Here is a 26,656-nt window from a genome sequence, read left to right as displayed (position 1 = left end):
GATGAGCAAAGTCTTGGTCTCCAGAGCATCGCATTTTTTTAATTAAAAGGAATTTGAGATCACTTTGTAAAGGTTTCTTGGATCCCACTGGACATGCCCACGCGGGTCCAAAGCCAGGTGGCCCCGCCTAGCTCCAGGTGACCAGGGTCCCCTCTGCTTTCTCGGCCTGCAATGCTCTCACCCTAAGACTGCACACGCGGGCCCGGAGATGCGCGTCATCGCAGCAGAAGGGTGGGGTTCAGCTTTCCAAAAGGACTGAGGAGCCCTGTCCTGTGGAAGTGATGAGCCCGCAGGGAAGCCGTGCTGCAGAGACTGTACTTCCTGGCCCCTGGCATGGCCCTGGAGACTCTCGGCCCATAGAGCTGCTGGACGCAGTCAGCATGGGCTCCATGTCCGCCTGTGGGCACAGGACAGACTTTCCTAACCACCCACCCAGACAGACGCCAGCCGCGGCAGGCAGGCGGGTCTCGCCCTCCCCGGGGTCCCAGCTCCCCCAACACTGGGCCTTTCTCAAGATCCAAGGCTCCCTCTGCAGGGGTCTGTGGGGTCCTGCAGAGATGAAACTCCTCCTGGGCCCTTAACCACTCCAGCTGCTTCTTAAAGACACAAGGGGCCAGAACACCCCAGACAGTGGCCTCCAAAGGCCGCCACTGGGAAGTCTGGCACCCGTGTACAGAGCCTCCCACCTCTACAGGGAGGAGGCGTCCACGCGGAGTGGCCAGCTGGGGCATGCACAGCCCTGGACACTCATGCGTCAGGCAAGGGCCTCTCCCAGACTTGCAAGGCTCACACGTGCTCACACGCACACAGGCATTAAGTACGTCCTGGCAGGCCCAGGGCAGGGACTCCCAGAGATGCTCTGGAAGCAACACCAGACCCTCAGCTGTGCCTCGATGGCACTTCCCAGCTGGTGGCCACAGAAAAATCAAAGCTCGGTGTTCCCATGGTTAGCACAGTGGTTCTCAGCTGGGGGCAGTATTACCCCCGGGGAACACGTGACGATGCCTGGATGCATGACTGACGGTCACGGACGTGGAGAGGGGTCTGCTGCTGGCACCAGCGGGCAGAGGCCCGGATGCTGCTCATGACCTGCAGGGCAGGGGACCACCCTGGATAGCCTGGGGCCAGATGTCCTCGCTGCAGAACCAGCCTGGCTTCGAGGTGGCCCCTGCTCCACCCAGCACAGGGCAGCCCCCACCGGCTCAGCCTGTGGAAGTCCAGGGGATCCCGTGGGCAGAGCCCTGCCCACCCTGGTACAGGGTGTGCCAGGGACCACCTTAGGAGGCGCCAGGACCCTCCGCCACGGCTCTGGACACAGGCGCACACCTGCATCAGCCGGAGTCTCAGCTCCTATCAGATGTGCGTTTCATAACCAGCCCACACACAGAGCTTCCAACCTCATTCAGGGGAAGTGCTTTTGGGACACTTGCACCTGTGTCTGCTGAAATTCATCCATCACGTTTGGCCCAAAGGCAAGTGCGGTCAGTCTCCCGAGTGTCCTTCCAACAACCAGGGCAGCCGCCCCCCTCCGCGGCCCACCGCAGCCCCTGCCTGGACATGTCCTAAAGCCCGGCTTCCTGGGCTGTTGTTCTGAGTGACGAGGCAGCTTGACCTAACGGCTCTGACAGCCCGGAACAGAAACACGCCACCGGAGAAGATGGAACAGAGTGGTCAAGAAGAGGAGCCAGGGTCTGGCCGCCCAGAGAGCCCTGCTGCTGCCAGCTGGGGAGCTGGGGTCGCCCTGTGCCTGGCCCCCCAGGGCCAGAGCCTTCTCACTGGACACAAAATGCAGGGCTAAGGAGTGAGGCTTTCCAGAAGCAACAAGATGAGCCGTCCTGGCAGCTCAGAGGCATGCGGGCCAGGGGCAGAAACAAGGTGCCGCTCAGAGGGCTGGCTGCAGCCAGGAGAGCAGGGGGCGGGGCCAGAGGGCCAGGAGGGCCAGGTCAGGGCGCCCAGCAGCAGGGGCTGTGGCCGGACACACTGGCTGGGAACATGGGGAGCCCAGGAAGGACATGCGGCCACAAGGAGGGGTCAAGGCTTCAGGGCAATAGAACTTGAGTTTGGAGGGGCTGAATCTGAGTATGAGACACACGAGTAGTGGTGTCAAGTCAGAGACTGGACGGAAAAGTCTGGAACGTGGGAGGCAGGTCCCAGCTAGAGATATAAATTTGGGAGTCGGCATATGGATGACATTTGAGGCGGCCAATGCGTGAGTGTAGCGAGACAGAGTCGAGAAAGAAGGACCGGCCGAGGGGCCAAGAAGAAGCTCGGGCGGCGGCATCCGGGCACCTCATGAAAGGAGGGATCTAGGAGGGATCTCAGAGGGGTCCGGCGCGTGGGGGCTACCACAGGTCAGGGACGAGGAGGGCTGAGGACTGGGCATTACTCTCAGCCACGTGGAGGGGACCTTCCCCAGAGCATGGGGCCGTGGGCTTGCGGGAGGGCTGGACACCACAAGGACAAAGCGGTCCCGAGGCGTCTTGCTGGAAATGGGGAGCAATAGGGACGTGGCATCAAGCAGAGCTTTCTCAGCACGGTAGACAGGCAGCACACTGTTGGTTCATGCCACAGGATGCCTGGAACCACGTGCCCCCCAGAACACAAGGACACATGGCTCAGCCCCGTCCACCCTTAGGACCTTGTGGCACAACCAGCCTGAGATGTCCTGGGGCAGGAAGGGCAGAGATGCTCACATTTTGTGGGGTCTATTCCTAGAAAGACAGTCCTGGGTTGTAGGTGTAAGTGACGCCCCCGAGCCAAAGATGGCCAGACACGGTCGAAGGCTGACCAGGCTGGGTTTACTGTTTCTTGCATCGTTGGGGCACCGGGGCATCTCAGCAGGAGGGTGCTTGAAAGAACGGGTCACTAGGTTTGGGCTAGGGGTGGTGGCACTCACGGGGGTCGGGGCAGCAGGGCCTCAATGCCGGGAGGAGCCAGGTGCCCGGCCGGCTCCAGACATGAGGGCTGCACTCTCCCTGCCACGGCATACAGGGTGCGTGTGTGTGTGCAGCTCACCGAGAACACAGCTCGGTGACGGGGCGATGAGAGCGAGGAGGTCAGCCTGCGCTTCAGGAAGACGGTCCCCTCCCAGGAACCCAGGCCTTGGATCCCAACACCATCCCTGACAGAAGGACCAGGGCTCCCCGGAGAGCTGGTGGAGACGAGGGCTGGGTCAGGGGATGAACCTTGTCGTGTCAGAAGGGAAGGAGGTGCTTGGAAGGCTGCAGCCACGGGGGTGTGCCAAGGACACAGGAGCCCACTGAAGCCCCCGGGTGCCCACACGGGAACAACAGGAGAGACAAGAATGAAGCCACATTGGACTACGACCCAAGTGCAACACAATGGGAACGGGGAGAAGAGGCAACTCTTTGCATTTCCATGGACGCCTCCCCTCAAGGAGGTGGAGCGTGACACCCACTCCTGATGCGTGGGCTGGGCGTGGTGACATCCTTCCAAAAGGTCAACGTGGGGGGGACAGGACAGGCCCCCAGCAAGGGAGACTCCTGACAAGCGGCCCCAGCCCGGGGGGGGCAAGGTCCACACGTGCAGGGACCAGACAGACCCCTGATGTGACCCCAGGTGCTTTCTCTGCCCTCCCCGAAGACCGGATCCCAGCGAAACCACCGGGAAAACTGCAGACAAATCCTACAAAGCACTCGAGCAGTCACCCTCAAGACCGTCCAGGTCATAAAAACAGGACAGGCTGAGACACCGAGGTGGCCGAAGGAATGTCAAGAGAGACCACGGAGTGTCACGTGGGGCCCTGGAACGGGGAAAGGGTATTAAGTAAGAACACATGGAAACTGACTAACTGTGGACTTGGGTTCTCAGTCATGACTGCTAAGTTTATGTGTCACCTTGACTGGCCACGGGCGCCCCGCGTCCACGCGATTTTGCACGTGTCTCGGAGTGTTTCCAGGTGACGTTAGCACCGGAATCCGTGGATTCGGTAAAGTAGATCCCCAGCCCAGCCAGGGTGGACATCAACCATCCGCCGAGGCCCCGACGGAGGAGGAAGGAGGGAGTCTCCCTGCCTCACCTTCCGGGAGGGCGCCGCTCCTGTTCTGCCCGCGGACCAGGAGCTGCAGGTCGCCTCGCGGGGTCTGAGCCTGCAGAGCGCAGAGCGCATGCCTGCTCGGCCTCCCTGACTTCTTGCGCAGCCCACTCCTCTAGCCAACCGCCCGACACGCACGCGCGCGCATGCACCTGCTCCGCAGCCAGCTCCCCCAGAGAGCCACGGGACGACACGGGCGCGCCGCCATGGGCTCGGCGGTATGGCTGCCTGGCGCGCCAAGCTAACGTAGGACACTTGGCAGAACGAGGACTCGCTGCACTGCCTTCCCGACTTTGCTGTAAACCTACAGTGTTCTAAAGTCAGTCTATAAGGAGGAAGTTTTTAAAAAGTACACGCTTTGTCTGTATGGGAGCGCGGACTGGGGCGGGGGGCGGGACGGACGACGTGGCTGTGGTCTCGGGGCTGAGATTACGTAAGACACTGAATTAACTCATACTTTTTCCTTGTCACTTTTCGTTATATAATAAAAAGCTATAAAGTAAAAAATAAAAAGGGATCGTCCTGGCAACAGCGTCTGGTGGCTACATGAGCAGCACGTAATTCATCACCCAAAGCAGGACACATCCGAGGGCGACAGGGACGCCGTTCATCATCACGTCGGATCACGTCCCGCGGTCACCACGCGCACGCAGGATCGCTGGCTGCACCCTCCCTGAATCCCTAAGCACGGGTGGGAGCCGGGTCCGCAGGGAGGCAGGTAGGGAGTGGTGGCTAGAGGCCACCCAGTCACCCAGTCGGCCTCGCAAGCTCCGTCCCCACTTCAGTGTTCCCACCATCCACCTCCGGGGGCGCTCCGTGATCCGGCCCTTCCTTCTGCACATTCTAATTGTCGCGGGCTCTGGGAAAAGGGCATCAGGATGCAAACAACTGGGAATTCCACGGCCCGACTCCTAGTTCCACGATTCGCCCTCGGCAAGAGGCACAGAGACGCGCCCCTTGGGGCTTGGGGTCTCCCTTCCCAGCCGCGGTCCTGGCTTCGCAGGCGTCATGAGTGGCAGGGAGACCCGTCCCCACTGCCCGACCCATCATGAGAGATAATGAGCACGGGTGTTGTTGTGTCACTAGGTTTGGGGGCAGTTTGTCACCAGCAAAAACTAACAGTGTGGAGACCTGCTCCCAGCCCCCCGTGGGAAGCTGGCGGGAAGGTGACAGGCCAGGCGGGCACCAGGAGGGGCGAGGGGCCTGGAAGCACCAAGCACAGAGCAGACCCCTCCTCGCCCGCATAGGGTCACAGGCAAGGACGAATAAAAGCCGTGCTTGAGAAGGCAGGAGCGTCCGTGCCGGGCCTGACACAGGCACAAAGAAATGACAAAGTCGCCTATTTCTTGCTTTTGCCACCAGTTCCGCCTTGTGCATACGAAGCATGAAGAGTCATGATGTGAATTCCGAAAGCAGAGACCTTTCCAAAGTCAACTTTTAAATCACTGTGAGAAAGTGAATGTACTCAGCTCCTATTTTTAATAAATTGGGGGCGACGCTGACTCCCACCTACACCCTCTCCCGGCTTCAGAACCTAAATAACACCGCTGGGGTTTTCACGGGACCGACACGGGCCTGCGCCTGAGCTGCTGCTGGGGGCCATCTGTGGGCTCCGTGCCACGTCGGGGGAACGTGGGCCGGGAGAGGCAGCCCTTCTCACAGCAGAGCGGGCTGGGTCAGGCAAGCCCCCAGGCCGCTCTCTGCCCTCGGCCACGCTGGTGGTAGCAGTCGGCTGCCTTGGCTTTTAAAATAATAGATTTTAGGTCAATGACGAAAACATTTTTTGATGAAGTAGGCATCCCAGATTTTAAAAATAACAATCATTTTATTAATTACAGCTTCTCCCAAATCGTCTCAAATTCTGATCATTAAAATCGTTCAGCGTTTGGATCAAGCCGGGGTTGGGGGAAAGGAGAAGTAGCCCAGCATGTCCTGTGGGGTGCCCGGCCAGCTCACCGCCTGGGTGGGAGGGCACACCCCGAGAGGAGCTCTGGGCACGGCGATGCCATGGTGGGGTGGGGGGAAGACGCATGGATCCCACCTAATGGATGAGGAGTGGGGATGGAGAAGGCTTGCGTGCTGAGGACAGCAAGGTCTAACCACGTCTTGGAATATCAGCCAGGAGCAAGCGTGGCTACCAAAGCTTTATTTTTATCGACGGTTCTACGCAGATTGCAGAGTGAAGCAGGTATGAAGAAATGCACAGTTCGATATATTTTTAAGTGAGAAAGAACAATCTGGACAGGAAGGAAGAAGAACACCAGTTGGAAGGCCTGGTCTTTCACAAGGGTGAACGCCAGATTTGAGCTTCTTACAGACAGCAAACTGAGCGCAGGCCCTTAAAATAAGAACCACCCAGTTCCAAAGAGGGCTAGAGCGGCTGCCCTGGGCCCTCCCGGAGGGCGGACTGCACCCATCAGCCCTGCAGGAGGCCCTCGGGGGCGGGGCCGGACCCGCTGTGCTCCCTACACATGCGGGTGGGAAGCCAAGCGCCCCCCAAGTAGCCAGCTCTGGGACCAAGCATCTGCACAGCCCTCAGCAACCTGCTGCTGGCGGCACTCGCACCAGCAGCCCTGGGGAGGGGTCAGAGGAAAGATGCCAAGTCCCCACTCACAATAATGGAAGGCCGTGGAAGCTGCAGTGGTTATGTGTGTAACACGCAGTATCTGAGAGGAGTAACGCAGAAATGCAAGCACAAACCAGAGACGAGGTGCCATCCCCTGCCCGGCAGCTTCACAGAGAGAGCAGGCTTATCCGCGGAGGACGGCAAGGGCGCGTGCGGTCTCCCATTCAATGCCCATCGCCCTGCGCACCAAGCCCAGGGGGGCTCCTGCCCCCCACGACCACACCTGCCATGCACCTGCTAAGCTCTCCCAACTCAGCAGCAGGGGTGTCGCCCGGGAGCTGGTGGGACACACAGACTCCTGGGCCCCACCCCAGACCTGCTACGTCAGAATCTGCCCCCTCCCCTGGGGACCCACGAGGGCCTGAGACCCTGCTCGGGCTGCCCTGACCCCGTGCAGAATGAGCGCTTTTCCACGGCTTTTCTTCCCTCAGAGCATCAACCCTGGAGAGAAACCCTGAGCAAAAATTACCCCTATCTCATTCTTCCATTACTTCTCGACTGGAAAGCTGGGTGGTTAAATTTTTAAAGAAAATCACCTTATTTTTAGCACTTTAAAACACACAACCAGATGGATGGGCATGCAGAGCTGACGTGACAGTAGGTCCCAAGTCCATTCTAAGACCAGCCTTGTCAGCCACGGGAAGAGAAACATGTCGAGCTCCATGGCTGCCCACAGGCCCTCCGGGACCCAGAAACCCAGGAATGAATGTGCAAGGGGGCTTTCCAAAGGGCCCACGTGCCCTCCTACCCAACTGGGACCCAAATACCCACCCCCACACCAGGGGCCTCGGCACCATTTCTGCCAGCTGGTAAAGGATTCCATGGTCTGCAGCCACCAGGCTTCGCCACCAAGGGAGACCTGCAGTGTGGGGAGGGGGTGTGAACGCCATTAGCCGGAGTCTGGGCCCCACAGAAAACCTCTGCCCAGCCCCTCAACACCTCCTAATAACCAGGGGCCACAATGGCCCCAGTAAGTAGGGCCCATCAGCATCATGGGGCCAGCTGCACGTGAGCCCAGCTGCTCTCCTCCGCCCTGCGAGCTCTCGGGAGCACAGTGGGGCACAAGACCATACGGCAACAGACCACCCTTCTTTGCCGGTTCATGACGGAGCATCGAGAAAGGCCAAGCAAACAACTCAAAAAGTCTGGGAACCAGCGAGAGTCTCAGCACAGAGGCCATTTCCAGGATGCGTATTTTAAAAAGAAGAGTATTCCTTCATCCCAGCACTGATCAGTGTGAAACCGACAGGCAAAGTGATCCTGTTCACAGTTCAACAAAAACCAGCACAGTAAAGGACATTTTAAACTTAGAAACAGCCTTGATGTGCTCAACTTCAGAAAGCGTGGGACCCCCAGGGGGAAGACCTTCTGGCTCCTGGTTGGACGGTATTCTGAATGGACTGGAAGTTTCCACGTATGCAGGTAACATGACACCCGAGGCTGGAATCTGCCAGAAAGGAAGCTATTGATGATTCTGATCACATGAAAATTAAACACATCCATACCAAAAACCCTAGAACGCTGCAAGATAAATGGTAAACGTGCGGGGTGGGGGGGCCGTGCCAGGGTGTGGATTGTAGAGCCGGAGCGGGGCAAAGACACGGGGCCGCCGCGGTGCCAGCAGGAAGCGGAAGCTCGGGCGGCTGCCAGCAGTCCACGAGAGACAGATGCCCCGACGTGAGGAGCAAAGAGACGACCAACCCCACCAGCAGTCAGACACGCTCAAAGCGTCAATACAAGCCTTTCACCTTTCAGACTGTCAGAAATGAAAACAGCCGGAGTTGGTGAGGATTCAGGGAACGAGGGCTTTTGGGCGCGCCCAGAACAAGCAATGGCTGGCTGTCTGTCCCCCACCCCACTCCATGCTCTGCCCTCCTTGTCTCTCTCCAGGGCCCCTCCCTGTCTGCTGTCGGTCTCCCCACATCCCCCTTCATCTGGTTACCCCGCATGCCGCAGCCACATCTTCGGCGGCCGCCATGGAAGGAGCGCCCAGGACAGCAGCTGGCTCACAGAGGGACCCTTCCTATGGATGCCAGCAGCTCAGCTGTGTCAAGATGCCTTACGTGGACACAATTCTGGGGCGGCAAGGTCATCCGTACGTGCAGGAACACGAATGCACGGAGATGGTCGTTTCCAGCTTGCTTGTGATATTTAAGAAAGGGGGGACACCCCAATGTCCTACAGCAGGAAGCGAAGTAAGCAGAGAACGTCGTATCTACATCGAGGAAGGCCGAAGGGCAAGGACTCGGCCCTGGCCACCCGTCAGAACCACCAGCCTCGCGAGATAGGGGTGCCGAGCTCCATGCCCACTGGGAATTCCTGGGGGGCGGGGACCAGGCATCCGTAGTTCTGAGGGCACCATGGAGTCTAGCTCCCAGCCAGGTTTGAGGGCTGCTCTTGTGAACTAGCCAACAAATGCTGTACATCTGTCAGACGTTGGCGACATCCCGCTAAGAAAGAAAGCGGGTTACGACCAAACCATATATGGAACGCGATCCCATTTCTGCATCAAAGGAAAAAAGCGTGTGTCTCCACGGCTGGAAGTGTGAGAACATTCCTAGAACAAAGCTGCAGAAGACGCACAGCTTCTCGGGGCTAAACCTACATGTCTGGGTTTTCCTATTCAGGACAATTTTAGGAAAAGCAGGAAAGCATACACAGGCACATATTTTAATGCTTCTATAATTAGAAATAAAGGATTTTTTTTCTACATTTTAAGAAAGGAAAGGTGACTTGAGAATCTGGTGGCCTCCTGTCCTGGCGTGCTGCCCACCCACCCAACAGACCTGGGCTAGGCGTTCTGCCTTCGAGGGCTCCCTTATTCCCAGTCTTCTCTGGGGGAGCAAACCTCATGGTGAGTGGTGACCCCCCCACTAGGAAACTAACGTCACATTGGATTTGAGTGCTGGCCATGACCGTGGACAAGGACAGGCGCCCCACCGGGGTGCAGACCTACTCGGCAGGCAGAGCTGGAGCCCCCCTCAGCACCGCTCAGCAACCTCATTCCACACGGGGACGCCGAGACCATGAGACACAAAGGGGCTTGCGCAAGAGCACGGCTCTGGGGCAGGGCAGCCGAGGAAAGGCAGGTCCCCTGGCAGGTTCAGCCCTGAAGTCCACGGCCCCCAGAAGTCAGCGAGGGATGGGAGTGGAGGAGGTGTGGCGTCAGGGGCGGAGGGAGAGGTGCCCCTAGTTCCACCGTGAGACAGGCACAGAGACTCTGCACATGCGCCCGGCACCTGCCGAGTAAGCACAGGGGCTCTCGACTCAGCGGGCTGACGGGGACGAGGACACTTCTCTGTCACAACCATGCTTTTAGTTGGGATTCACCTGCCACTCTGTGAAACTGCCTTTTTCTTTTCTTTTATCCTTTTCTCTGCATACCAAACTTGATATATTAATTGGGAGTTTTAATCCAAAAAATTCATCAGCCGGTCTTCCGTTGCCATAGCAACCGTGCAGTCACAGTAAATGCACGTCTCCAGCACAACACGGCCGCCTCTTCAAGCCCGCTCGGCAGCGGGGCCGAGAAAGTAACGCAACCCCTGTCCGGAGGGGCTGGGCGGGGGGCGACTTCACACCCCGCCTGGAAGAGAGCCGGGGTTCAGGGGCCACAGCCTGCCTCCTGACTCTCCTTCCTCCGTCCAAAACCCCATCCCTTCCCTGGAAATAAACCCATGGCCCTGTCTGCAAGCACGTGCCGTGAGCTTGAGCCATAGGTGCCCCGACGATGACATGCCCACGCGGAACCAAGAGGCTGTCGGCCAGATAACATCGACGGCTGCCGCGCCCCATCTCACCAAACAAAGCCCAGATAAGTCCCGACGGTGTGTTCAATCTGGGGATGTGGCCGCCGTGCCGAGTGATGGAGCAAGTAACTGGTGGTCGCGTGTCCTAAAGAGCAAGCACCTGTGGCCAGAGTCAGCTCCCCGCCTCCCACGTGCCCGGATAGCTGCCGCCTCGCCGTCCTACTCCAGGCAAACACGGGCTGTCTCAAGTCAGGTTGTGAGCAGCACCAACAGATTCTGTGCTCTTTTTGCCTTTTTAACGGTCATTGACATCTAAGACATAACACACTGTCAGCAAATAGAAAAATCCTACGTTAACAAGCTGAAGGCAGCCCCTGTGCGACATCAGTTTCTCTATTTCCACGTTCTCCGCCTCGGAGAGCGCAAGGCTGAGGCATGGAAAGAGTGGCCAGCTCTTGGCTGACACCAGCAAGCACTGAACTCAGATGTGTTTCTGAGACATTTTCTCATCCCGCAGCCAGAGAAGCTAGACGTCAATCTGCTTCCTGATCAGTTCCTAATGCACTCGGGGCTTTCTTTCCTCAGAATATTTACGTTAAAAACAAAAATGCATACCATAGGAAATAGTCACAGCACTGAGTCGTGCTGCCCCAGAGCTCAGAACACAACGACTGGCCCGATGTGGCAGGTCCGGAATGCCCCTCCCCAGCTGACCGTGGCGAGGCTCAGCAGCCCGGCGCCCCCTGGCAGCCCCCGGCAGCCTCTCCGTCCCTCCGATGACCACCCGCACACAGCCTGCATGCACACTCACCACCACTGGCCTGAGGTCCTACTACTGTAATTTCCTATCATGCTTAAATTATTTATCAGAATAAATAGCTTGGGCTCTTGTGCTGAGCTGTGCTCTAAAATTATAAAAGACCCATCATATCTCTGAAGGCTGCCTACAAATGAAAAATTTATATTTCAACTATTTTAAGAAAATGTCAAAAAAACATCAAATGTGTCATCATTGTACCATTTAAATTATCTGCATGACATCTGTAGAAAAGAGCTGTATGTTTGCGTGAGAATGTATCCCAGTGCCCCAGACGCAGACCTTCCCTGCGGGTAGCTGCCAAATCAAAGGTGGCCTGTCACCTGTTTTCCGAGGGCACCTGCCTCGCGTGGACACTCAAGAGACACCAGTGGGCGGTCTGGGTCAGCAGCTTTACCTGCAAGAGGACCTGAGAGGAAACTCTCAAAGGGAGTTTCCAAAGGGCAGGTCTCTGCACAAAGGCAAAGCCATCTCCACTGCACATGTGAGCGCAGAGGTTGAGCATGTGGGGGCCACGCCACACCGTCATCCGCAGACTGAGATCTCCCAGGGCCAGGGACCCCAGGCCACCTGTGGGGCAGGCATCTTCCTTTGCAAAAGCGGCGCACCCCAGGTGCAGAGTAGACCAAGCCTGCACACAAAACCTAAAAAGAAAATGAAAACATGCTGCCGCAGCTAAGCCTGGACCACTCTGACCATGGACCCTCACCCCGCAGGGCCGGCGGAGCCTACTTAAACCCCCGCTGCGCCGCCACTGGACACGGAGGACGCAGGCGGAAGCCCTGGATGCGCGTGGGCACCGCAGGCACCATCCGCGAGTTTCCTCGGAAACCGAGACGCCCCGGGACGCCTTCCCACCCTGGTGGTCGCGGTGTCTGGACGCTAGGAAGTCCTGCCGCCGCGGCCCCGCTGCGAGAGCTTGCAGGGTCCCCATGAGGCACGGGTCCCCACGCTGTCCCAGGGAGCGGCCCGGGGCCCCCGCCCTGCGGCCGAGCTCACCGTCCTCCTTGTCGTCAAACACCGGCCTCCGCGCCGTGGCCGCCGACATGGAAGAGCCCATCCTCTTCTTCCACTTGCTCCACGGAAACAGGGGGCGCGGCTGCGCGCGGGCATCGCCTGTGTCCCGGGCCCGGGGCTGACCGGCGGCGGGCGGCGGCGGGGCCGGGGGCGCGTCGGGGCCACAGGGGCGCGCGCGGCTGGGGGGCGGCGAGCCGGGGGGCGCCGCGGCGCTGCTGCCCCTACGCTCCGCGCCACTCCTCATCGCCGGGCCTGAGTGCGCACCGCGACCGGAGCCGGGGACATGGCCCGCCCGCAGGGCGGGGAGCGAGAGCGGGAGCGGCTGGCAGCGCTCGCCCTGCGCCCCGGCCTCGGCGCTGGCCCGTGCTGGCTGCCGGGCCGGTTCCGCCGACTGCCAGCGCTGCGGGGGTGGGGCCGGGGCAGGGCTGGCGGGAGGAGCCGGGGTGGAGCCGAGCGCGGGGGGCGGGACGGGGCGGAGACCCGGCGGGCTGGCACGGGTGGTGGCGCCGCACGCCGAGTGCCCACCGCCCACCTCGAGAGGGCCTGGTTGGCACAGACACTGCGGCCGCAACACCCACTCGGAGGCGGAGACAAGAGCGAGGGAGGGAAAGCCACGAGTCCCTCCGGGTTTCTTGGGGACTCCAAAAGGGTGGGAAGGGCCCCGCTCTACAAGGCGGCGGGGACTCAGGGCTGCCCTTGGGTCTCCCCACCCCCGCGGCCTCCGCGAACAAAGCCGGCCGCCTGATGTGGGGAGGCCTTAAACTTCATCCTGCGGTTCTGCGCTTCGCGAGGCCGCGCGCGGGCCCCGGGAACGGGCGCTGGGAAACGGCCGCGCGGGGTGGGGGCCGATGCTGGGTTGTGGTCAGCGCGAGCAGGCCGGCGGTCCCGGCCGGGTGTCCATCCGGCCCTGTGGCTGCGCCGCAGGAGGGAGAGGGCGGGGCGGGCACTCCGCCGGGAGCCTTAGCTGCCAGCGCGCGCGCACCCACGCACTCGTGCACCCGCGCTCTCGGGGTCTCCTTTACTGGGTCCCCGGTCATCCCAGTGAGGCCTGCCGGACACCAAGCCGGAGCGGGAGCCCTGGTGAGGGTGCACGCCGCTGCCCCTCCCTGGAACCCTGCGTCCGAGTTGCCCAGAGTCCCCCGGCCCGGCCTGGGTCCGACAGGGGCCTTGGCGCTGACCGCTGGGTTCTCCACTGCCATCGCTGCGTGTTTGGGGGACTCGAGGCGCAGTTTGACCTCGGTGAGCCCCCTCCGCCCCTGCTTGCAAGGCCACGTGAGACCGCGGGAGTAAAGCGCTCAGCACAGCGGACACCCCAGGAGTGTCTGTCAGTACCGTCTAGCGTCCTGCGCCCTCCTAGACCTTGTCACTGAAGAATCTTTTTTGTGATGGGTTAACCTCCCCCCCACCCCCCGCCGTGAAATCCTGCAAGCGCCTTCGGCTTCCCTACAGTGAGAGGGAATATCTGTCCCACCATACCCTGAGTTACCAGGCCCTGCGGATCTCCCACGAAGCCTCTCCTCCCTTCGTGCACGTCCCTCAGCCACCCTGGGCTCTGTCCTGACCTCACAGCCCTTCTCCTGGCTCGAACCCCCACGCCAGCTTGTGGTACTCTGTCTTGGCGGTCCCCACTCCAGTCTCATTCCATGGTAGGCTACGCTGGTACCCCAGCCCACCTTTGAAATTCAGTGTGGCTCCTTGACCTGCTTGACCAGTGAGATGTGAGCAGAGGTGACCTGTGTTATTTCTGGGCCAGTGTCGCCTGGCTAAGCGGGAGCCGGCCTCACTGGGATCACCTGCAGACCAGCCTCAGACATGCAGAGCACGTCCTAAGCCATCCGGATGGGGGGAGTTGTTTTTACTCGAGCAGAGCCTAGGTTAGTCCCACTGACCATCTACGCACTGCAGGTCCCCCTGTCTGGCTGACACATACATGCACACATCCCATCTGCACTTAAACTTGACGACACTAAGGCCTCCCAGGTTGGGCTCAGTCTCCCTCCCCGGAGCTCACCCAGCAGCTCCCGTCCTGGGCTCCCGTGCACAATCGCAATTTTCCAGCCGCACGTGCTGGCGGAGCAGGTGCCCTGTAGGAATTCATCCTGCAGGAACGAATGCAGGAATGTTGGGGGGGGCGGGGCAGGGTTATGCTTGGAGCCACCATCACCCAGGACCGCACATCAGAATTCCCCCAAACCCACAGCAGCCAGGGTGTGCAGTGCAGACTGCCCACGCTTCTTTATCTCCTCTTCTTTCCAGACCCTCTGAAGGGGCAGAAAGGAAATAAAAAGGTATAACCACCCCCTGCCATCTGAGAGGAAACCAAAGACTTTATTTTTTTTTTTTAAGATTTTATTTGTTTGTTTGAGAGAGAGAAAGAGCAGTGGGGACAGGCAGAGGGAGAGAGAGAAGCAGACTCCCTACTGAGCGGGAAGCCCGACTCTGGGGCTCAATCCCAGAACCCAGAGACCATGATCTGAGCTGAAGGCAGACACCCAAATGACCGAGCCACCCAGGCGCCCCAAGAAAACACTTTAGAAGGAAAAAAAATATTAATGGATTCAGAAAGTGGCTGGAAAAGTTACCGGGACCTTTGGAGAGACTGAGGGCTTGAAGGTAACAGGGAGCACAGGGGACAGGGACACCAAGGGGAAGGGGAGACGAACAGCGGAGCCACAGGGCGACCTCCAGCTGAGGGCAGTTGGGCACCGATAGTGCTTCTCTGAAAGTGACCAAGGCTCTTGTCTCAGAGGCACCAGGCGCAACAGAAGACAGTGAGGGGACATCTGCACACTGAACTGGGAGCCCCAAATGCCCAAGCACGCACCTGCTCCGGGGTCAGGACATAGGAAGAAACTCCTCTGGGGACACTGAGCACCTCTCAAGACCCCTGGGCCCTAGGATTGTGGGTCCCTCACACGCGCCAGCAGAAAAGAACAGAACCACCACAGTAGACGGGCCTACAGCTGGCCTCCGGGCTCAGGACCCAGCTCTGTCCGGGAGACCCCCGTGCCTGGCTGTGGTGCGGGGGCCCGGGAAGCCCCAGGATTGGATATGCAAGCTGGAGAAGGCGCACAGAGTGGGCAGGAGACAGAAAAGTTTAAAGACCACCTCACCCGTGGGCAGACCAGGTCACCGCAGACACAAAGATGACCATGGAGTTCAGGGGAGGCCAGGAGGAAGGAAAGCTGGAACGGGGGCCAGCTGTGAGTGGAAAGGGGGCACTGAAGCCAACAGAGTGTCCCTGGGTACCCTGGCTGCCCACACTGATCAGGAACATCAGCTAGCTCAGGGCTAGCAGTCCTCCTCCGGTGACGGGAGATCGCCAGCGACTCAGTGCCAGGTGGACGTGTCTACCACATCAAGCAGGCAGGAGCCACACAGAATCGTGGGTGGCGCATGATCACGGGGCCACTTTATGGGGTGGTCGGGCAGCGTTCTGAGACTGGAGCGTTCATCAGCAGCCCTCTGAAGGCCTGTGGCCCAGGGCCTAGGACGCGGGCCCCGAGGTGGAAACCAGCTGGCGAGCGAGCACAGGGAGGGGCCCGTGTCTCTGGGGGACAGTGAGTGCCCGAGACAGGGAATGCAGAACGGTCGGGGGGTGATTTTGTATTCGAGGCTCAGTCTCTGAAACCCCAGCACAATCGTGCACTGGTCTCTAATTTGTCCAGGAAATCTGTGCTTCCTGAGAGGGGCGTGCCCTTGACGTTGAGTCAGGAATGGTCACATAGCTGGGACCCAGCACAGCCTCCAGTTCTCAGGTGGGTTTCGTCTTCAGTCACCATGGTGAGACTGACCCTTGCCCGCGTCTTCACGAATAGTCCTTTTATCAAACTCCGCTCAGATCGCCTGACTGACGTGTGCGGTCTCCTGCTCGGGAACAGATACCAGAACGGGCCCCGGGAAACAGGAGCTCCGGCGGGATTCTGATCCTGGGGAGCTCCCCTGTGTGTGGGGCCCACGGCTAGCCTCCTCTCTGGCAGGAAGTGGAAAACAAGTGCCCTCTGCCCTGGGCCTGCTGGGGGAGGAAGGCAGGGCCTTGGGAATTTGAGTGCTGGGACGGTTGGCTGCTGGCTGGCAGGACTGGTTCTGGAGGTCCCGGGGCTGCCTGGCTCCCGATGACTCCAGGGAGACTCGTCAGACAGGAGGGCGAGCCTCCCAGCATCCTGGAGGGACCCCTCCGCTGAGCCGTGGTGGTACCAGGTCTGAGCACAGACTCCGCGCTTGACCGTGTCACTCTCCCTGCGCAGCAGTTCCCAGGGTTGCCAAACAAAGCACCACAAAGTGGGGGCTGAAAATAGCAGAAATGGGTTCTCTCACAGCTCTGGAGGCTGGGAGTCTGAAACGGAGGCCTCAGCAGGGTTGGTTCCTCCTGGAGGTCCTGAGAGAGGATCCTCCCATCTCCGGGCTTCTGGTCGCTCCCGGCAATCCTGGCATCCCGTGGCTTGCAAAGGCGACCCTCCAGTCTGCCTGCCTCGAGACATCACGTTTCATCTGTGCGTCCTCGTCTTTGCTTCCCTCACAAGGATATTTGCCGTAGGACTTAGGCCCACCTTGATGCAGGACGATATCAACATGAGACCCTCACCTTAATTACAAAACCTCTTTCCAAACCAGGTCCCATTTGTAGGTTCTGGGTGGACCTATCTTTTGGGGGGTCTACCATTAAACCTGCCACAGTCCACCCTGTGGTCCCCCAACATCTACGTGCAGGCTGCGTGCAGAACACATGCACGGCATCCCGGCAGCCCCAGAGCCTCCGCACGGCGGCACCAACTCTGGGCCTACAGTCCCACCCAAGTGTGGTCCGCTCACCAGCCCCGGGTGTCATCACCTGACGCAGGGGCGGGCAAGACTCTGGGTGTGGCCCGTCCCTGCTTCCTGAGTGCACAAGCACAGCACAGACGTTTCTGTCCCAGAAAGAGGAACTGAAGGAACGAAGGAGTCGTCATTCCCAAGGAAATTCCGCAATCCCACAGGGAAGCTTCGGTGAAATTCCAAGGCCCGAGGGGAGCCTCTGTCAGCGGACAGACTACCCTGGGGGCCAGCCTTCCCTCTTCCTGATGGACAGCACATCCTTGCTGCTCGGGCTCTCTCAGCCCCTGTCCTGCTTGAGAAGCGGTGTGGGTCCCGTCGCCCTCTTTCCCTGTGTTCTGGATCTGTTCCTCTCAGTCCCAGCCTGCGGGCTTCTGCTGACCCAGCCTTCTCCAGGGCCTGGTACGTGTCCCGTGTGTCACGGCGGGTCTTTCACACAGGAGGGCCCTCCACGGATCTCCCCCCATGACCGCACCTGTACCCTGGGTTCTGCTGAGACGGCCAAGAGTATTCAGAGTCGTACAGCCAACCTTTCCAGCAAGTGGCTGTGCGGCCATGCCCCCGGCCCTCTCTTTAGAACATGCTTTCCCAACAGTCCATTTCCCAGGTTTAGTATTCTTTGCATTCTGGATAGGCCAAGAACCTCCCAAATCATTAGGGGCTGGTTCATTTTTGCTTAAGAGACCTTCCTCAGGGGCGCCTGGGTGGCTCAGTTGGTTAAGCGACTGTCTTCAGCTCAGGTCATGATCCCAGGGTCCTGGGACCGAGGCCGCCGTCGGGCTCCCTGCTCAGCAGAGAGCCTGCCGCTCCCTCTCTCTGCCTCTGCCTCTCCCCCTGCTTGTGCTCTGTCTCTCTCAAATAAATTAAAAAAAATATTTTTAAAAGACGTATCTTAAATAAAAAATGGTACTAAATTTACAAAAGAAGAGATTAAAAGGATGGAAAAAAGATACACTGTGCAAATACAATCATAACAAAGATGCTGTAACTATGTTCATATTCGGCAAAGTAGACCTCAAGACAAAAAGTATTCCCAGAGATAAAGACAAACACTTCATAATGATAAAAGGATCAATTCTTTAAAAAGACATCACAATCCTGTGTATGCATCTAATAAGAAAATGTCCAAGTACATAAAGCAGAGCGAGGCGTTGTGACCCCTCAGAGGGGTCAGAGGGAGCAACGTACCTTCAGCTGAGATGGGACATCTTGGCGTGCCCCATACCACTGGCCCCTAGAAATCCACAGAGGTAGAAGGCCCTGGAGGTTCCATCGGACTACTTCCCATCCTCTGACGTGTGAGTATCAACAGGCGCAGAGGAGTCGCTGCCTCCTGCCCCTGGGGTCCCAGCAGCACCGCGTCCTCAGGGTGATGGACTAGCGTGAGATCTTGTGCAAGGGAAAGGCGCTCAAGATCTCAGCAAACAGAGTTATGGCAGCTGGCTGGAGGGGGACGCGCCCCCGAAGCCAGACGGGGAAGGTGTCCTGTCTAAAAGCCACTGCTTCTGGGGCATCCCTGACGGGGCTGGACAAAGGGGCATTGTGCAAATTAACAGCACACAGCCGCCGAGGGGATGCGTCCGTTTGTTCAAGTGATACATCCATACTGGGTGCAGCAGCCGCAACGGCGTCACCACCTGGCTAAGCTTATGACAACCCACCATTGTTTTCCAAGAGGTGGGCCCAACAGGTGAGTTCAACGGGGTGTGGAGGGGACCACCACCCTGGCACTTTCCGAGTCCTCAATGGTGGCCCTGAGCTCTGCAGTCTCTCCAGAGGGCAGGGCTGCTTTTGGCGCACTGTGTGTCGAGGAAGAGGCAGCTCTTGGAGCTCCTCTTGCTTTTCCCCTCACTGCACAGGCCCCGGGCAGCAATGTGGGGGTTCTGCCAGCTGCTCGGTGTGTCTATTCCATCTGTGCCCCCTGAAACTGGGGGCGTGACCACCGGGTGGGTTCTGGAGCAGGCCCAATCTAAAACTCCACCGATCAGGGCACCCGGTGGCTCAGTCAGGTAAGCATCTGGCTCTTGATTTCAGCTCAGGGCCATGCGATCGAGCCCCACATCGGGCTCCGCACTCAGCGGAGAGTCAGCTGGAGATTCTCTCTCCCTCTGCCCCTCCCCTTGCTTGCATGCACATGCATACTCTCTCTCTCTCTCAAAATAAATAAATCTTTAAAAAAATAAATAGATAAAACGCCACTGATCACCTGACCTCCATAAGTCCCCACTCTGACTAGTGGGTCAACGTGAGGTTCTGGGTCTCCTAGGATTAATGTCCATTCAGAGCCAGTGTCCAGGACTCCCAAAATGTCTGATGACTTCCTTCCCCCAGTGCTCAGTTCCCTTGGTCAAAGGCCACCCGTCCCTTTGGGGAAGTCTGGGAGAAAGAGTAACATATACATTCTTGGTAGTGTCCTGGAGCTCCTCCTCGAGGAGACCTCTCCGTGCAAGGCACTCCGGGTGTCTGCACTGGCTCTAGTCTGGAAACCGTTGAGGGGCCATGGCTCTTATTTTTGTGAGTCAAGCTAGACTTTTGTTCACTTGACCTGGAACTCCTCTGACAGCACAGATCAAGTAAGAACGTAGTTGGCTTCCTCTCTGTCCCGCTGGAAGCCACAGGCCTGCCCCAGTCCGACCCCCGTGCTGCTTGGCCTCCGCTCTTCATCACGGTCAGCACACCCCCTTGCCTGTGGTGGCCGAGCGCCCCGCGGTCACTGCCCACGGGCGAAGGGTGAGCGCATCTTGGGGTGTACGTAGGATAGTCACGTTAGGTGGAATTTTGACCTCGTTCTGTCTTTGTTCGGAGGTCAAGTATAGTTTCAGGAGATGCATACGGTGCCAAGTTGACAAGGCGTAGACTCGTGCAAGGGTTTGTTTTATGTGTCGACCCGACGGGGCTACGGGAGGCCCAGAAGCTGAAAAAACGCGATTTCTTGGTGTGTCTGTGAAGGTGTCTCTGGATGAGATTAATATTTGACTTGGTAGCTAAAGAAAGCAGACTGTCTTCCCCAAAGTGGGTGGGCATCATCTAAGCTGTTGGGGACTTGAATTCTCTCTTCTGGAGCCAGGCTGCCCACCTTTTCCTGTTCTCGGACATAGGATGGAGGTCCTGGCTCTCAGGCCTTCAGACTCTGAGACCTACACCTGCTACCCCCCGGAGCCCCATAGCCCCTTCCCTGGTTATCAGGCCTTTAGCCTTCAGACTGGGAGTTAGCCCTCAGCTCCCCTGGTTCTCCAGCTTGCAGACGGCAGATCCTGGTGCTTCTCAGCTTCCGTAACCACAGGACCCAGTTTTTATAATACATCCCTTTATGTATATCTCTATAGATCCCATTGGTTCTGTTTCTCCAGAAAACCCTGACTCATACGACAGCCCCAGAAAAAAACAGACGAGCCCCAGTCATGGTAGGAAACTTAAATCCCCCTCTCTCGGTAACTGATAGAATAAGCACACACATGCAAAATTACTAAGGACGCAGAAGCTTGGGGAAACCATTACCCACCTTGCCCTAACCGGCACCTAGAGAACACTCTGACATCATCTGCAGGGTATACACCACTTTCAAGTGTGCAAGGGATATTCATGGAGATAAGCCATATCCCAGGACTGAGAAAAAATTTTCAGTAAACTTCAAAGTTTTGAGATCATACAGAATATGTTGTCTGAACACAACAAATTAAATAAGGCATCAGTGATAGCAGATGTCCTAAAAGTCTATGCGCATTCTGAAATTAAGCAATAAACTTGAAATAATCCACAGACCAAACAATAAATCACAAAGGCGATTAGGACATATTTAAAACTGAATGACTATGAAAACCAACATAACAAAATTTGGGGGATACAGCTATTTTTAAATGCTTATAAGAAAAAAAATCAGACAAGTTTAAAATCAATGATCTAAGTTCTATCTTAAGGGGCTAAAAAAGGAAGAGTAATTTAAATTCAGTGTGAGTAGAAGGAAGGAAAAGACATGACAGCAGAAACCTATGAAACAACATAAGTGAGAGAAAAAACCAACAAAGCAAATCATTGTTCCTTTGAAGACAGTCAATAAAATTGGTAAAACCCTAGCATTATTGAATAAGAAAAAAAAGGGCAAAAAAAAAAAATGCCATATCAGAAATGGAAAAGGGGGCTATCACTACAGAGCCTGATGAGATTAAAAGAATAATCAGGATGGGACGCCTGGGTGGCTCAGTCAGTTAAGAGTCTGCCTTTGGCTCAGATCATGATTTTGGGGTCCTGGGATCGAGCCCCATGGGGGCTCCCTGCTCAGCAGCGAGTCTGCTTCTTCTTCTGCCTCTGCTGCTCCCCCTGCTCGTGCTCTCTCACTCTCTCTCAAAAAAATAAATAAAACCTTGGGGCGCCTGGGTGGCACAGTCGTTAAGCGTCTGCCGTCGGCTCAGGGCGTGATCCCGGCGTTCTGGGATCAAGCCCCACGTCAGGCTCCTCTGCTATGAGCCTGCTTCTTCCTCTCCCACTCCCCCTGCTTGTGTTCCCTCTCTCGCTGGCTGTCTCTCTCTCACTCTCTGTCAAATAAATAAAGAAAATCTTTAAAATAAATAAATAAATGAATGAATAAATAAATAAATAAATAAATAAATAAATAAATAAATAAAACCTTTTAAAAAACCCAAAAGAATAAAAAAAGAACAATCAGGGAATATTGTAGAAATTTTGTGCCGTAAGTTCACAACTCAAATAAACTAGTGAAGTCCTTCAAAAATGCAATTTATCAAGATTGATAGAGACTCTGAATAGGCCCACATGTGTGCACAAAATTGAACTCAAAACATTCCCACAAAGAAAACTGCATTTGCAGAGACAACCAAGTATCTGTATGAGAACCATAAACTCGGGCCCCTTCATGAATCCTAACTCAGAAGAGACCAGAGGCCTCCGTGTAAGAGCCGACACCACGCAAGTTCTGCAAGAAAACCCGGGGAAACCTACACAACTTTGTGTGAGGCAAAGACCTATCAGATGTGACACCAAAAGCTCGAGCCATTAGAAAACCTGCAAATCTGTCTTTACTAGACTTAAAAACCTCTGTGCTTCAAAAGATACCATTAAGAAGACAAAGAGACGAGCCACAGACTGGGAAGGAGTACCGCTAACCGTATTTCTGGTGAAGAATAGACAACGGACTCGTACAACTCAATTATAAGAAAACAAGCAACCCAGTTAAAAGGTGGACAAAAGACGGACACAGACGTTTGACCATTGCACACAAACGGCTAATACACGTACAAATGTCCTCAACACCGTTAGTCATCAGGCCGATGACAGTTTAAGCCCCGCTGAGGTCCTGCCATGTGCTCGCTAGACCGGCTGTAACAGAAACCACAGGCACCACCGCAGGCGGCGGACCTTTCCCTGTGTCTTCTTAGACCCCGTTGCTGGGGCGTGTGAGTCAGACCGACGGCACACAGACGAACGGCAGAAGGTGTTTATTTTCTGTGCACACGGGAAGCGTCACAAAAGATGCTGCAAAGCTCAAAAAGGTGTTTGGCCCGGGGGTTTATATACCATTTTAACAAAGGGCAGTAAATTCTGGGGCAGTGACAAGACGAGGGAAGGGGGACAGCGCCTTCGAGGAGGGACATCTGGGCCCTGACTTGGGGGCCACGCTCTTTCCCAGCGGCCCTCACCTAAGATAATCCTCAGCTCAGGGGGCACATTCTGTGGGGGCTCTTCTCAGCCCCTTCAGATTCCTTGTGTTCTCAAGGATGTGGCCGAACTGGAGCCCCCATGTTCTGCTGATGGAAACGACAGTGGTACAGCCACCTTGGACAACAGTCAATCCCTAACAATTCAAGCATGAACCTACCATACGACCCAGCAGTTCCACTCCCAGGAATCCACCCAAGAAATACAACATATGGCAGCTCAAACATATGCACGTAAATATTCATAACAGCATTATTCTTAATCTCGCCAGCTGTACGTAGTGCAAATATCCACGGGCTGGAGAGCAGGGCAACCGTGTATGCACGTGACGGGAGACTGTCTGCAGTGGGAAGGAACGGAACACTGATGTCCGCTGCAACAGGGATGGCTGGGAAAAGCCCGATGAACGACTATATATTGTATGATTCCGTTTCTGCGGAATGTCCAGAGAAGGCAAGCATGTGGAGGCAGAAGGCACAGCAGTGGGAAAAGGGGGGACAGAGGTGTTCTGAAGCAGGAATGTGGTGCTGGTCTCACAACCCTATAAATTTTCTAAAAATCATTGAGTGGTGTCCATACAATGGGCTGCAGTCAGGGGTCTTTTTGTTTGTTACCTTTCCACTTTTATGAGAGTACAGTTGACATACTGCCAAATCCGCCTGCGGTGCCTCAACACACATGGTTTAAGAGATCGCAGACAAGGGAGCGGGTGAAGCAGCTCCTTGGGTAGGGCAGAGGTCCATGCTGGACGGAGCTGCTCCCCAGTCGGAGCTGGCCTAGCGCCATCTTGGACATGGTCCCCGAGGGCTGCGTCGAGGGGTGAAGTGACCCTGTACCACCTGGCTGTTCCCACGATAGTTCTGTACCACAAACCACCCCCAGCTTAGCTTGACCCCCGAGAACTTGCATCTAAGGCACGCATCTCTGGGTTGGCTGTGGTCTGGCAGATCTCACCAGGAGTGGCTCTGGGCCATGGATCCAGGCCAGGTCTGTCCTGCAGGCCTCTATTCTTCTGGGACCAGCAGGCCACTCGTGTGTTTCCCACACGAATACAAAGGAGCAAGAGGTCAACTATGCAAGGGCCTTTGGGACTCTGCCCGCACCCCATCTGCTCCCATGGTGGGGGAGGTCGGGAACAGCTGTGTTCCCCAAAAAGGAACAGCATATGCACAGTGCCAGGTGAGAAGGGCTGGGAGCACTGGCTGGCTGGAAACGTGGGGCATGGGGAGGAAGGTCCGATTGTCACAGGCACCTGTGGCCCCGCGGGGCAGGTTGGAGACAGCTGATCGAAGCCCTGGTCCCGGGTTGTCTCAGCGGCCACACACTCTCAGGCTTGTGTCACAGCCACTGAGGGCTGGATGGGACGGCCCGGGTCAGAACCACAACATGACATGCTCCGGCTGCACAGCACACGGGCTCCACGTGGCCCGCGGTCAGGTTATGGCTCACGGAGAGCCGTGGGCCGTGGGCCACCTACACTTGCTGTTCAACTCATGCGCTCTCGGCCTCCGTGACTGGCTGACTTTCTTGTCCTTTCTTTTTTTTTTTTTTTTTTTCCATGTTTTAAAAATAGCCCACATGTCAGGATCTCAGTTCTTTGGGACAAAGCCCAGCCCCCTCACTGGGAGCTCCGGGGCCCTGGCAAGTCCTCACCCTCCCTGACCTCGAGGTCCCTCATTTGGAACAACCAGGGCATGCACCAGGTCAGCACCCCAAGTGGCAGAAATGGCTTCAAACTGCCTTGTGATGAGGCAAGTGGCACTCTATTTATCCGACATTTTCTATTTCTGCTTTTTAAAAATCCCATTTTAAAAATTCCCTCTCCCTGAATTAGCTCTGTCTCGCTTACTCTGAACTACTCGACCCCTGCTAATAACAAGAAGAGAGCACAGAGGTAGCTTCCTGCACTGCCTCGCTCCCCGTCCACCTGGCTGCTGTGGTCCGTCCCCGGCTCACACCCATCCACACGCGGGAGTATCCTGAACCCTCAGCCCCGGGCCCCAGACCTGGCCCACGGCGTGTCCCAGACACGTGTAGTGAGGCAGGCAGACGCACGTCTCCTGGGAGGCAGAGCCCGTGTCCTCCCGGGAATTCCTGCAAACAGGCCCCATGCAACATCACACGGGCTCGTCAGGGGGTGAGGACTCACCCCGTCCGTCACGCCATCAGGGGCTGCCCACCCACAGGCAAACACTGACCTAAAGTCACTTGTTCACATCTTGTTTCTTGGGCGGACGCGGGATTCAGACATCTTTTATTTGCCATTTTCGCCTTTTCCAGGGGTTCCATCACTCCGGAGCAGCGGGATGAGCGGCCATCACCAGCCCACGCTTCCCTCCGAGCCCAGAGCTGGTGGCTTCTGCCAGCTGGACTCCAGTGGGCCAGGCCAGTGCCTGTCCCCACCCAGATGCTGGACACCAAGCCATCCTCCATGGCCGCCGTCCTCTCAGAGGTGCCCAGCGCCACCTCCAAGTGAAACTCAGGCTCAGGGCCTGCCCCAGGGGCTTGTTGAGGAGGACGGATGAGGACCACACGGGGAGGACGGATCTGGGGGAGGGTCCCCCCAACTTCTGACGCAGTTCTCTACAAATGCTCCTGAAATCTTCAGGGAAAAGAGCTATGCTTCTGCATTGTCCTCAATCCTCTCTTCAAACAGGTAATAAGATAAAGGACAGTTTCAACTTTTTGCGGGCCCTGCTCCTGGGCTCCCAGGGAAGCTACGTGTTGACATTTACCAAGGTCAGAATGATTCGCCAAACCTCAAAGCATGGCTCTCTTTCTGCCCCAGGGCACCATGTGCTTCGGCTTTGTTAAAAACATACCCCCAAAGGAGCATTCCAAGCAGACAGATAAGCGAGAATCCTCCCTGGTTCCCATAAGACTCCGCTCACGCAGCCCTGCACCTGCTAAAAACAGGAGATAAAGTCTGCAACTTTCTGGAATGTCCTTGGTCATGACGCTTTGTAAGTCTCCCCGTGAAGACATACACAACCCTGCCCCAAGCGTCCCTTCCCTGGAGCGCTCTCTCCTTGTGAAGACGCACGTCTGAAGGGGCAGCTGTCCTCACTCGGGCTCCGAGAAAACTCCTCCTTTCTCTTTAAAATTTTAAGAAGTTTTGTTCATTTGCGTGAGGCGGGCTTGTTACCGCCCTGGCTAACGCATGTGGTTTTGAAGCCACGGTGGCGGCGGTGTTGACGCGAGTCTGCAGCAGGAATCAGGCTTCTCTGGGCGTTGCGAACGTACCGTCTGGCCGGTCAGGGAAAAGCGGCCTGCCCTGGCTGGGGCTCATGGCACGAGCACAAGCTGGCATGGGGATGTGTGCCATTGTCACCTCCCCGGGAGAGGCCGCACTGCCGTGCTCTCAAGGTCAGGGTTGTGGGTCAGCCTCTGCAGGAGCCAGTCGGCACCCCTCTGGCTGGGCAGCCGCCTCTGCTGGGAAGGAGCCAGACCCTGAAACCGAGAGGCTGGGTCAGTGCGGGGTGCTCAGCTCGGATCTGGCCCAGGCCCCAGGCACCTGCTGGACATGGAGGCAACGGTCACGGTGACATTGCCCAGCCCCCTGGGAGCGGGAGCAGAGCGCCTCGCTGCTCCATGGCTGTCGGACCTGCGCCAGGGGCCAGCGGCCTCGTGGTTCTTGGTGGAGTCCTCCTCAGGGTGTGAGCTTGCTGCTTCTAGGGCCCCAGAAAGGCCCCCGTGGAGAAATCACTTCTGTTTTAGAGTCTTGCTGCTGGAGGGGATCCCACTTTTTCATGCTCTCCTTAGATGCACCCGAAAGGAGGGGAGTGGTCTGCAGCTGGGTGTGAATCCAGGCTCTTCACTTCCCCGGGGGCCGTCTGCAGCCCCCGGGCACCACCCTGTGTCTTAGTTTCTCCCATGTGAAATCAGGGTAACCCCCCCCCCCCAGTGTC

At 57.2% G+C, this 26,656-nt stretch overlaps 1 protein-coding gene across 3 annotated transcripts in view; it reads right to left on the bottom strand.

Annotated features, from left to right (window-relative positions):
• Positions 1–26,656, bottom strand: part of STK32C (serine/threonine kinase 32C) — an 84,981-nt gene that overhangs the window by 51,980 nt on the left and 6,345 nt on the right. The window contains exon 1 of one of the 3 annotated variants that reach the window (XM_026494450.4): positions 12,246–12,645. The exons of the other annotated variants lie outside the window; for them this stretch is intronic. Coding sequence (XP_026350235.1) covers positions 12,246–12,507 — 262 coding nt within the window. The 5' untranslated portion in view covers positions 12,508–12,645. Of the gene's footprint in view, positions 1–12,245; positions 12,646–26,656 lie in introns of those variants that run through there. 3 annotated transcript variants of the gene reach the window in all.

This window comes from Ursus arctos, unplaced genomic scaffold, assembly GCF_023065955.2.
Source record: "Ursus arctos isolate Adak ecotype North America unplaced genomic scaffold, UrsArc2.0 scaffold_7, whole genome shotgun sequence".
NCBI lineage: Eukaryota > Metazoa > Chordata > Mammalia > Carnivora > Ursidae > Ursus > Ursus arctos.
This window is presented reverse-complemented; position numbering and strand designations above follow the sequence as displayed.